Source organism: Onychomys torridus, chromosome 2, assembly GCF_903995425.1.
Source record: "Onychomys torridus chromosome 2, mOncTor1.1, whole genome shotgun sequence".
NCBI classification, from domain to species: domain Eukaryota; kingdom Metazoa; phylum Chordata; class Mammalia; order Rodentia; family Cricetidae; genus Onychomys; species Onychomys torridus.
The window spans coordinates 115,246,124-115,259,118 of record NC_050444.1 but is presented as its reverse complement, the minus strand read 5'-3'; the positions used below and the strand labels follow the sequence as shown (position 1 = coordinate 115,259,118).

The 12,995-nt window shown below is 42.4% G+C and overlaps 1 protein-coding gene across 2 annotated transcripts in view; it reads right to left on the bottom strand.

Moving 5' to 3' along the window:
• The window catches only part of Patj (PATJ crumbs cell polarity complex component), a 325,946-nt gene that overhangs the window by 58,672 nt on the left and 254,279 nt on the right, over positions 1-12,995 (bottom strand). For both annotated transcript variants that reach the window (XM_036177074.1, XM_036177075.1), the window contains one exon: positions 9,191-9,324. In XM_036177074.1, coding sequence (XP_036032967.1) covers positions 9,191-9,324 — 134 coding nt within the window. The remainder of the gene's footprint in view (positions 1-9,190; positions 9,325-12,995) is intronic.

The window sequence follows — 12,995 nt, the reverse complement described above, 5'->3', positions numbered from 1 at the left end:
AGCTTTCTCTTAAGCTCAAAAATGAAGTTTATATTTACCTAAAATTGAGTTCTTGTGCTAGGCGTGATTTAACAAAAAGTTGATGTTCATGAATATTTATATAATTGTCCATGCTGAAATATAGATTCATTGAAGGAAATGGATAATATTTGCGTTACATTTTGATCATTATATTTCTTATTTTATTTCTACCCACCAGGCTTTTCATATACCCCTTTCCACTCTCCTTTGAATTCATGGCTTCTTTTTTTTCACTAATTGTTATTGCATGCATATATGTATATGCATTACATTTTATAAGCCCCCACAGTTCCATTTGTTCCTTATTTATTGAAATTTTACTCAGCCTGCATAATATTATTGCTTGCAGTTACATTCTTATGTCCTGAACGTCCAGATTTAGGGTACTATTCGTTAACATTCCTCCAGTGTGATTCATAGAGATTTTGTAAACTCTACTTGATTTTAAAATAAAGCTAAGGTAAAAAGATGTTTTGTGTAAAAATATATGACTTAAGCAATAATGATAAAAGAGGCTAGGCCTTGGGGATTACATGCCAAAGCAAACCATGTTCCTTGTGAGACAGACTGTGCAAAGTTCACATGAAGGTGAACCGCTAACTATCAATATAAATTAGCTTTCTACCCTGCTTACTTAAAAAATATCCAGGAGTTTAGATTGTAGTACTACTTTCAGATTGTCAAAAGTAGTAATAAATAAGTGAGAGCATATAGTATGATGGGGGTCAAATGGAGTCACTTCAGAACAGATAGAGCTGTGACAAAAGGAAAGTATTCTCCACTTGAATTTCTCCATAGGTAAACTTTGCCACATACTGTCCAGATGCTAGAGGGCCTCCTACTTTGATGCCTTATTAATGTATAATGCATCTGACTTACACACTGTGTAATAGAGATGGATTAAATTGGTATTATTTTGTAGAAGCTGTGTGTAGTAGTAAATAAGATTATTAGGGCTATCTTGCAGCTTGGTGGTAAAGTGCATAGACAATGTGTGTTACTCCTTGGGGCCCAGCCCCAGCATATAAATAAATATTGAATCATATGTGAAAAGAAAAAAGAACAATTGAAACTTGGAGAGAAATGATAAAATTCTAAACCTGACAGTCTACAACAGTGGTTCTCAACCTTCCTAATATTTCAACCCTTTAATATAGTTCCTCATGTTTTGGTGACCCCCAGCCATAAAATTATTCTGTTATTGTTTCATAACTGTAATTTTGCTATTGTTATTAATCTTAATTTAAATATCTGATATGCAGGATTTTTTTTTTTGGAGGGGGGGATGTTTCAAGGCAGGGTATCTCTGTGTTGTTTTGGTGCCTGTTCTGGATCTTACTCTATAGACCAGGCTAGCCTCGAACTCATGAGTTCGAGTGCTGGAACTAAAGGCGTGTGCCACCACTGCCTGGCTGATATGCAGGATTTCTAATATGTGTTGTGGGGTCGCAACCCATGGGTTGAGAACCACTGGTCTAAAGGCTTTTAAAATTAAGAGTATCTACATTTTTTAAAGCAGGAAAATGGAAGGAACTGGAAAATGTTATACAAGGTGAGACAACCCAGGCCCAGAAAGAAAACAGTTCACAATCTCCTCATATGAAGGTCACAGCTTCAAACTCTGAGAATTGTGTGTTTAACCTGGAATGTCTGTAGAAGTCAAGAAGCTAGGAACGGTTCATGAGAGAGGAGAGGGACAAGGCCTCAGTGGAGAGGCAAAGGTTCAAGTGGGGTAGGGGATAGCAGAGGGAAAGGGGAAGCCGAGAGGGTAGGAAGTGGGCTAACCACAGTTAAGGGAGCATGAAATCCTGGGCGGTGGTGGCACACGCCTTTAATCCCAGCACTCGGGAGGCAGAGGCAGGCGGATCTCTGTGAGTTCAAGGCCAGCCTGGGCTACCAAGTGAGTTCCAGGAAAGGTGCAAAGCTACACAGAGAAACCCTGTCTCGAAAAACAAACAAACAAACAAACAAACAAACAAAGAGTTTAAACTCTGATGGGCAGACACTGCTGCTCCTAGAAGGTTATTTAAGGGAAAATCTGAGTTCCAGGCACTGAATACCTCTTTTAAGTTAGTGGTCAGGAGGCCCCAGAGGCACTCACACAGGGTATGGCCATTGTTCTTGGCTGCCCACCATAACTGCATGATAGTCAGACTCTGCTGCTGAAGATACCACACACTTCGGTTTCTGGACAGAGTCAGGCTAGAACTCGCCAGGAACCGTATTCCCTGCTGGCTAGCTCACATAGTGCTGGAGGCGCTGTGGCATTTGCTCTAGAGAATGTGTGTTAGTGCTCAGCACTACATGCTACAACGCTGATGTGCTAGAACAGGTATGCTACGAGTACAATAGTGACGTGGCTGTTATGGGAGTAACCAGCTGCTTTTCCCCTTCTTTTCTTTCTATTCTTTCTTTTTCTGTTTTTGAAATGGATTTACAGCCTGCCTCATAGGAGGGGTTTAGTTCCTAATACTGTAAACTTGGTTAAAAGCCCATGACTGGCAAGGTCAGGGGCCCTGGATGGGTGAGTGGGCATGACCTATTACTGCTATTTTTTGCTAAATGTTCAAGCTGTCAAATGTCTTTTCAGGGTCTGTGTTCATAGGCACAGATACATCAGTGTTGTTCTCGGCCTTTATTGGAGAAGTATCCTTCTGCAGGAAGCGTCAGCTAACGCAGAGACACATAAGCAGTCACTAGCTGAGAGTTAAGTGGCTGCCGAGTGCTAAGCCCTGGATAGGATGCCTGTATCACTACCTTCTTGTCCAAGGCCCGGGGAACATCCCAGAAGACGGGGCAGGAGAATGTGAGAGCTGGAGGACAGTAATGCTGTGAAAAGTCATCAGGACATGCCATGGCTGTCACACCCATGAATTCACAGCAGCTGTGGTGACCTACACAGGACCAAGCCTGTCAACATGAAAGTCTGGCTAGAGAAGGGGCTCATGAGGCCTTACCCTTAGCTAAGGAGCTTCTGGGAAAGGAAGAGTCAATTTCTTTCTTTCTTTCTTTCTTTCTTTCTTTCTTTCTCCCTCCCTCCCTCTCCCTCTCTCCCTCCCTCCCTCTCTCCCTCCCTCCCTCTCTCTCTCCCTTCCTTCTTTCTTTTCTCTACCTCTCTCTCTTTCTTTCTTTCTTTCTTTCTCTCTCTCTCTCTTTCCTTCCTTCTTTCTTCCTTCCTTCCTTTCTCTCTCTCTTTCTCTCTCTCTTTCTCTCTCTTTCTTTCTTTCTTTCTTTCTCTCTCTCTCTCTTTCCTTCCTTCTTCCTTCCTTCCTTCCTTTCTCTCTCTCTCTCTTTCTCTCTCTTTCTTTCTTTCTTTCTTTCTTTCTTTCTTTCTTTCTTTCTTTCTTTCTTTCTTCTTTTCTTCCTTTCTCTCTGTGTGTATAGCAAGAGCATCCAGAAGAGGGCACTAGATCCCCTAGAGGTAGAGTTACAGATATTTGTAAGCTGTTCAATGCTGGGGACTGAACTCTAGTTCTCTACAAGAGCAGATAGCTCTCTCAACCACTGAGCCATCTTGCCTGTTCAAGAGAGTCATTTTTCTTCAGAGGTATGGCTGCTAGTGCATTTCCCATGCTCAAGTGGATGGCTCTACACCCATGTAATACAGGAAACACTAGCTGGGCTCAATGAGTTACAAAGAAAGAAAAAAGAAGGACATGAAGGTGGGAGGGGGGTCATATTGGGAAGGATCTACAAAGTCAAAGTGGGGAGTGAAGGATAAATATGATCAAGATACTCTGTATACATGCGTGAAATTGTCAGGAATTAGAAAAACCAGCAAGAAGAGGGTCAGTGAGTGAGCAGCAGGTAAAGGTTCGTGTTGCCAAGTAAAACAATCTGAGTTTAACCTCTGGGATCCCCACGGTGGAGGAGAGAACAGACTTTCAGCAGGTTGTCTTCTGACTTTCACATGTGCACTGTGGTGCATGGATACACACACACACACACACACACACACACGATAAACAAATAAATGTGATAGATTTGACTTTCACATGTGCACTGTGGTGCATGGATACACACACACACACACACACACACATACACACACACACACATACACACACATACACACACACGATAAACAAATAAATGTGATAGATTTGACTTTCACATGTGCACTGTGGTGCATGGATACACACACACACACACACACACACATACACACACACGATAAATAAATAAATGTGATAGATTTGACTTTCACATGTGCACTGTGGTGCATGGATGCCTGCGCGAACACACACACACGCGATAAACAAATAAATGTGATAGATTTGACATCTGTATTTTACAATTTCTCTTAAGAATTGACCGGCTTCACTTTTAAGGAATGGCACCCAAAATATAAAAGCCAAGTCGGCGCCTTGTCAGTTTTTCTCTTGTAACAAAACTCTGAGGCAGGGCAAGGATACTAACTTTTATTTGTAAATTTTTCTTTGCAAAAATGATAAAAGACTCTAACTTTCATAAAACAAACAAGCCAAATCCCATAATAACCTGGCCTTATTTCCTAGTTAAACAAGATAAAACAATTCTTGAGACTTCAATGTTAAGCAATCTGTGAGATGTCAAGCATGGGGGTACAGAGCTTTCTCACACCATCATCCTGAAAATAAGAGCCGTAAGTGTAAATGTGTCTCCTTTGTTTAAAAAGCAAAAAGCTGAGTAGTTACATGGATGCAGAAGTTGAGTGCAGTCTTCCCCAGGAGTTCTCTAGGGATGACACACTCACTGGGTGCTGATAGGTCACTTGTTGGATCTCAATAATAATGTGATACCTGCCTGTCACTGAGCCCATTGGAAATACCTGGAACAGTCTCTTATTTTTTATAAGAGGAGGTTCACTCTCAGGATAGTGAGCCCTGGATCATTTCCATCCATTATCCACAAGAAGATAATCTTAAAATTTCAAAAAAGGTCAGAACAGCCTCTCTGGTCTCTTTCCCAACCTTGCAGTTCTCACTCCAATGATGCAGTGTGAACATTGTTCTGGTTGTGCCCAGAAGAGATCAGGGACTCTAATCACAGCTAACACCCATTACAGATACTCCTCACAGAGACAATGGGGTCCCAAAGCTTGGCACCAGCAGGAGCAGCACTCACTAGAGGAACTGAGTGAGGCCAGCAGGCTAGGGTCAGAAAGACTCAGGAGCCTGGTATAGGGGCATTGTTTAAAGGGTGTAAGACACCGTATGACTCCTAGGTACCCATGCTAAAATGGCACATAGGGTCTGGTAGCTAGGACAACTCCCTTCTCCAGATGGCACAGTGGTAGAGCTAGCACAGAGACTCGAAGAGTGCTTTAAAGCCAGATCATCTGTCCAAATGCCACCTGTTCCCACTGCCAGGATATGTCCTTGGAAAAATTCCCTAACAATATCCCTCTTATCTGAAAATTCTACAATTATTACGACTTCTCCCATAGGGTATTGTGAGGATACATGTGAATTATGTAACAAGAGTGCCTGCAGCAGATTTTAGAAGCTTGATACAGAAAAAAAATCTATTCAACTAGAAACAAAGTCACATTTCAGGGATAGAAAACATACAGAGATATAAGATGAAGAGAAATAGAGATCTCCATGTGTGTGTGTGTGTGTGTGTGTGTGTGTGTGTGTGTGTGTGTGTGTACACCAGAGGTCAACCTTGGGTGTTTTCCCTCAGCAGTTCTCCAGTCCACCTTGTTATTTGAGACAAGGTTCGTCAATGGGACTTGCTGAGTAGGCTAGGGTGATCACAGGAATCTGCCTGTCTTTGCCTCCCCAGCTCTGGAATTACAGACATGTTCCACCACAACAGGCTCTGTACTTGGATGTCCGGCCTCAAACTCAGGTCTTCAGGCTTGCACAGGCAAGGATTCACTCAAACAACAACTGAGGGCACTTGGCAATCTTAGCTAATGCACATAACCTTAAGGATAGACTTTTGCCAACACCACCGCTACAGTACCCACTCAGTATTAATTTAACACTTACACAGTGCCTTACTTGAAACATCCTGAGATCCTTACACCAAGAATCAGCATGTGCTCTGCTCTGCTGCAGCTAGGGTGCAGCCAAAGAGTCTACACAGTGGTTGCCTGCAACAGTTATCTAGAAAAGGGCCTGCCAGTGGTCCAAGATAAAGACTTACTCCTTGAGTTTTTCTTTTTCCCTCTCTAGCACCCCCACATCTGCCAAGAAAATAACCTCAAATATTCTGGGGTGCTATATTTTGTTTCTTCAAGAATGTGGGGTAAAACTCCCAATCAGGAGGCAGACATTTTGAGATGGGCCTTTGGCAGGTCCGGGAGGGTCGATAACAGGTCTGACAGCACCAGTCTTCAGCAGGGTAATTGTGCCTCATCTTTACTTGCAGATTAGATGACATTGAGGAACTGGGTGGTGTTTTATGAGCAAAGGACTACTTCAACAAGGCCAGCAAGAGCAATGGAAGACAGGAAAAAAAGATGGAATTTCATATATATATATATATATATATATATATATATATATATATATATCAATGGAAGGAAATAAAATAGGAATTGATATCCCACCTTTGTTGCACAATGTGCTTTACCTGGCTTCCTGGCTTCCACATTTCATACAACAATTGGTCTATAATAGTTAAATTCTTTTTTCCTACCCTCTAAAGATCAGAAGTATTACAATTTCCCCTTGGTTGATCTCCTACTGTAAGTAGACCACAAACACTAAATGGTAGTAGAGCTAATAAGCAAATGTGTGCACTCTTTGAAGGCCCGGGAATGCCACTCAGTTTTACAACTCAGGTCAAAGTAAAGGGAACTGAGCAAACATATGCAAGTTATCACAGAAGACCGTGTTCTCCAGAGGCCAGCCTGGCAGTGGCATCACAGACAGGAACAACAGAGGCAGAAGGCTGTCTCCAAGGACAGGACCAGGTGTGCCTGTAAACCGTCGGAGGGGCTCACCCTTGTCATTAGCTCAGCACTTTCAAAGGCTGGTGCAGGTGACTGGCTGCAAACACACAGGACAGGACATGTGATCCCCCTCTGTGATCTCAGAAGCCATCTGTCCTGGCAGAGGACTGATGAGGTGTCAAGAGACTAACTCTACAGATGGCCACAATCCGTTGGCTACATAACAAAAAGGACATGGGCTTCTAATTGGGAGGTGTGGGGAGGGGAAGTGTGGAGAGGGGAGGAAGTCAGATGTGCCCTTCCCTGCACTAAGGCTGAAGTAAGTCCAAACAGCAGAGGTTCTGCTCATACCCAGCTCATCATTTCCTGCAACTTCTTTTCACAAACTCACATCTTTGTTCACAAATTTCCTACTGGCTGGATAATGGGATCCATGTGTTAGTTTTCATACTTCAGGTAAAAATCTGAGGGAGTATTAAAAAGGGGGAAAGATCTTCATTGTAGGAACAATGTGTTTAAGCACTTTCACATCTATCTTCTTTTGGGCTGCAAAATAATGACAGCCCTACATATTTCCTGTGACTCTAACTGGAGGCTTTTGATGAGGTTAGGAAATAAAAGTTATGTCCCATCTCATCTCTCATTTTAAGGGCTGCTTATCTTTCAAGGACAGTGAGATTTATAGTCTCAAATGGCAGAACTATTAGGAACTTCAAGATGTTCCTGAAGAACTTTATCTTTGCTTTTCTTGAGGTGTCAAGAGAAGCAGAGCAAGATGTTCTGTAAGGCCTCGGGCAGCGGGGAGAGGAGGCTGAGTACTCTCAGCCAGAGGCCTGAGCACATGCCACTGGTAGAGGACAGCACACACATCTGGGTCAGGAATCCTGAGGGTCCCACACAGAGCAGAACTGTATTAATAACAACAGAGGCGAGAGAGCAAGGTCATGATTGCTCAGCTCAGCCGACTCCATTCTTCTGAGTCTTCTGGGAAATCTAGTTCTATCTTAGGCTAAGTCATAAAAAGAGATTTATCTACAACAAAGAGATCAGATGGTTAAATTTGTTATTTTATGTGTATGTATGTACAACACATGTGTGCAATGCCCGGGTATTGGATCTCATGGAACTGGAGTTAATAGATAGCCAGGAGACACCATGTTGGTACCAGGAATTGAACCCAGGTCCTCTGGAAAGGCAGCCCATGCTCTTAACCACTGAGGCATCTCTCCAGCCCCCAAAGAGTTAAAAAAATTTCTTTTTTGAGTTGAGGATCGAACCCAGGGCCTTGCACTTGTTAGTCAAGCGCTCTACCACTGAGCTAAATCCCCAACCCGGAGTTAAAATTTTTATCATGAAAGAATTCAATATAGAACTACTCTAAAATTTAATTTCCCTGTTTTGTTTAAATACAGCTTTATTTATACAAGTTCACTTCTTATGGTATTTAAGGTATCTCTTTGGGAAAATGGGGGAAAAACAGGCTTTTAGGAGGGTACCAGTACCCATGTCAGGGCATAGTTTCTCAATACTATTCCAATGGTTTTAATATGGCAAGGATCACTGTTATAAACCATTTCCTGGTGTTTATAAAAATCTCCAAGCTTTACTACCACCCAGTGAGTCAAGATTACTAAAATAATATATGAATATTATATTGTTTAATAATATAACTTAGTCATATCACCCAAAAGAAAGGCTGTAAGGAAAAGTCTCTCCTTCCTCAACAACAAGAGCTGGACAGACACAGTATCCCATACTAGACGAAGAGAAATGCAGGAGTTTAGAGCAGTATGGAAGCAGAAGCCCATGTAAGGGGCAGGCAGTTCAACTGCCTGTGGGGCCTGGGCAATTCCAGCATCCAAGGGAAATCACACTTACGTGGGATGCCATATGCGGCAATTTCTGACTGTAGAGGCAGAGGAGAAAGTTAGGACATAAATGTCCTCAGTTGCAGTGTTTTGATCAAACATAAGGAGTTAAAATCCTTTGGTCAATAACAACAGGCTCAGAGCACATTTACTTCTGGGCTGGGTACTTCACTGGAGAGTCAGCTGAAGGCCAACATGCTCGAGGGCAGGTGGGTAGATGCAGAGAGGCGAGGCCTGCAAACCAGGAGCAGGGGACCAGGTTTCTGTAATGCCTGCAGCTCCTGAGTTTCCTTGTTTTAGGGAATGAGTATTTATATCTTGTTTGTTTTGTCAGGCCTCCAATACAAGTATCCTGGGCCATAATGAGCCTCAGCAACTCTGGGACAGCAGACATAATTTACTTCTAGACACTTACCAAAGGTGTGTCTTTTCCTCCTACGATGCTGAGACCAAGCCCTGAGCGCCCCTTGGAGATTTCTATGATCATTTCCTGTCCAGGGACAATGGGACACGTTGCAGGGTCCACGGAGAGAGGAGCCTGGAAGTTCCCTGGACAGTGATAAAACACAATGGTTAGCAAGTAGGAGAAGCAGCTTGTTGGTCATCCACTGGAGCACGCGGGGGTCTGCTTGTCACTGCGTTCCGGAACATGAGGCACTATTGAGGGAAAGGCTGGGTCACTGCTCTCCTCGTCCACAGGACAAAACATGGCACTGCTATGGCACTTTGTGAGATGAAAACATTAACTCCTCAAATCTGTCAACTTACCAATTTTAGGTATGCTTAGTTAAAAAAAAACAAAACCCCTCAAAGCACACCATGAAAATCAGCATGGAAAATCCTCAGATGACTAAATATTTAGGTACACAAAAGCATACATTGCAATGAGTATAAAAGCTATTATGACATTAGACCTCGAGTTTAGAAGAATGTTTACCTCAGGAGGTCCCAGGTTCAATGTCCCATGTGGCAAAATGAAAAATGAAACAAAGGATAAGAAGAAACTGCGCCTAAATACTTTCAATCAGAGTACAACACATCAATTAAGATGTACAAGGGATTTTACTAATAAAGCATATGATTGAAGATAAAAATTACTTTGAGTTTATCTCTAATATCACAGGCTAAGCACCCCTAATCCAGATAGCTGAAATATTTTGATCATTGACATGACAGCACAAATGGAAAATTCAACACATGACTTCATGTGATAGGAGAAACTCAAAATACAGAACCATCCAAACAACCTTCAGGCTGTATTCAGAATGTGTATATAAAACATAAATGGATTCTGAATTCAGATTTGGATACTATTCCCAATCTATCTCTTTAAGTATACGAAAATGTTCCAAAATCTGAAATATCTCTAGCCCCAAGTATTTTGGTCAAGATTACTCAACCCATATAAACACAGGTAAGCATGCACACACATATGTATGAATTTGTAGTATAATAAAAATATGAAAAAAATACTTTCCAAGGCCATAAATAAAACTGTTGTTAAAGGAGTTATAATATTGTATAAAGGTTTAGTCATTTAGTTAATAGAATTATTGTACTGTGAGTGTCTGCATATGGGTATGTGCACATGAGTGCAATGCTCGAAGAGGCCAGAAGCATTGGATTCCCTGGAACTAGAGTTACAGATGGTTGTGAGCTGCCGCATGGGTACTAGGAACCAGTCCTCGGTTCTCTGGAAGAGGAGCAAGTGCCCTTAACTGCTGAGCCACCTTTCTATCCCTTAAAGGTTAATTTTTTTTTAAATTATTGTTTAAGAATGTATTTTTCGGGGGCTGGAGAGATGGCTCAGAGGTTAAGAGCACTGAGTGTTCTTCCAGAGGTCCTGAGTTAAATTCCCAGCACCCACATGGTGGCTCACAGCCATCTGTAATGAGATCTGGCACCCTCTTTTGTGAACATAATAAATAAGTAAATAAATAAATAAAAAAAATATTTTTTAAAAAGAATGTATTTTTCTAAAACAGAAAAAAAGCTTCTAGGCCAAAAAAGATGCTTAAAATACCCAATATCTATTTCCAAACATGTACTTTGCATGTAACTAACCTGACTCTAGTGAATGAAGAACTAAATTTTCCACATATCAGGTGCTCTGATCTGAGATCATGTCTACAGAGGTCTCTGCAGACAGCTTTGCAATAACCAAGTCTGATCACCACAAGGGTCGAGGGAGCTCCACAGGGGTTGATGACAGTAGTAGCGCCACCTACTGGTCAGTAGTTTCTAAAGCATAGCAACTAGAAGACCAGGTTTCAAAGGTATGCTAGACCTCTGCCTATGTGATAGCAGGTATTGGCAGGCCACTGTCCATAACAAGAGGGTTTATATAATTTCAAAAGAAAAAAAAAAACAAAAAGAGAAAAATCATATTTTAAGACAGGTAAAATTGATATGAAATCAAAATTTCAGTGCCCATAAACCAGCACTGAAACATAGACCCACTGTTCCTTAGTTATGTTGCTATAGCACACCGGTAGAAGTGGAAAGCCGCAGTAGCTGTGTGGCACAATCAAATATTGGCTGTACAGTTCTGTATGGAAAAGTCTGCTTCTGGCTGTGTGTGGCGGCACACTACTGTCATCTCAGTACTCAGGAGACTTAGGCAGGAAGGTCCCCTTGAATTCAAGGCCAGCCTGGGTTACCAAAGCAAGACATAGTCCCCCTGCCTGCACCCTGCTCCAGAGCAGGGAAGGGGTACAAGGAAGAGGAGGAGGAGGAGAATTTCTAGCACAAAACAGAGGAAGCTGGCAAAGGAAGGGGCTCTGTGGGGGTTCTCTAATCAATAATTACGATTTGATAACACAGGGGAGCTGGGTTCAAAAGTATAGAAGTAGATTCAGGCATCCAAACAGCAGATTCCTACGTAGTCAAACTGGCTCACTGTCGACGAGCAAATGCAGTTAAGCCTTACTCAGCAGGTCAGGGGAGTGACAGAGCAGTGTGGGTGAGGTGCCCGCCTCCAGCCTGGCCTGCTCCAGGCCTCACCCAGCTGCCCCTGCCTTACACAGGGGACTTGCTGATCTAATGACCTCCTAGCTAAGATGGAACAATCCAGTGATATAGCCCCAGAAATAACAAAAAGGACAACTCCAGAAAGAGAACATTAAGTCTGTCTCTGTCTCTGTCTCTGTCTCTCTCTCTCTCTCTCATTCATCTACCATAAACATGGCATACAATGCCAGCACAATTCATGGCTGCTTTACTCTGCTTTTATCTTTTTTTTTTTTTTCAGAGCTGAGGACCGAACCCAGGTCTTTGTGCTTGCTAGGCAAGCACTCTACCACTGAGCTAAATCCCCAACCCCTTTCTCTGCTTTTATGAGTGACTAGTTTAGTTGTCTGAGTAAAGAGAGAGAACAGGAAGATGCTAGAGATGGCATTCTCCTCCCCCCACCTCCCTGTCCTAAGTCACTTTTTGGTTGTTTTATAAGATTTATTTTTAGTTTTTAGCGACAGGGTCCCTCTACATAGCCCTGGATATCCTGGAACTCACTATGTAGCCGAGGCTGGCTTCAAATTCACAGAGATCCACCTGCCTCTGCCTACCAGTGCTAGGATTAAAGGCGTGTGCCACTGGGACTGAAAAGATTTATTTCTATTTTATGTGAATGAGTGTTTTGTTTGTGTGTATATCAGTGTACCACATGGTGCATGGTGCCAACAGAGGTCAGAAAACAGCACCAGATCCCCTGGAACTGGGTTACAGGTGGTTATGAACTGCGCTATGTGAATGCTAGAAAACAAAGTCCAGTCCCCTGCAAGAGCTGCAAATGCTCTTTCTTAACTGCCATCTTTCCAGCCAATCTTTGCATTTGTTTCTCTCACAGAACTCAACTCAAAGCCAGGCTCAAATCAAGTATTCAGTAAACATTTTTTTGTTTGTTTGTTTGTTTGTTTTTGGAGACAGGGTTTCTCTGTGTAGCTTTGTGCCTTTCCTGGATCCCACTCTGTAGACCAGGCTGGCCTGGAACTCATAGGGATCCGCCTGGCTCTGCCTCCTGAGTGCTGGTATTCAAGGCGTGCACCATCACAGCCCAGCTTTTTTTTTAAAGATTTATTTATTTATTATGTATACAGTGTTCTGTTTGTATGTATCCCTGAAGACCAGAAGAGGGCCAGATCTCATTACAGATGGTTGTGAGCCACCATGTGGTTGCTGGGAATTAAACTCAGGACCTCTGGAAGAATAGCCAATGTTCTTAA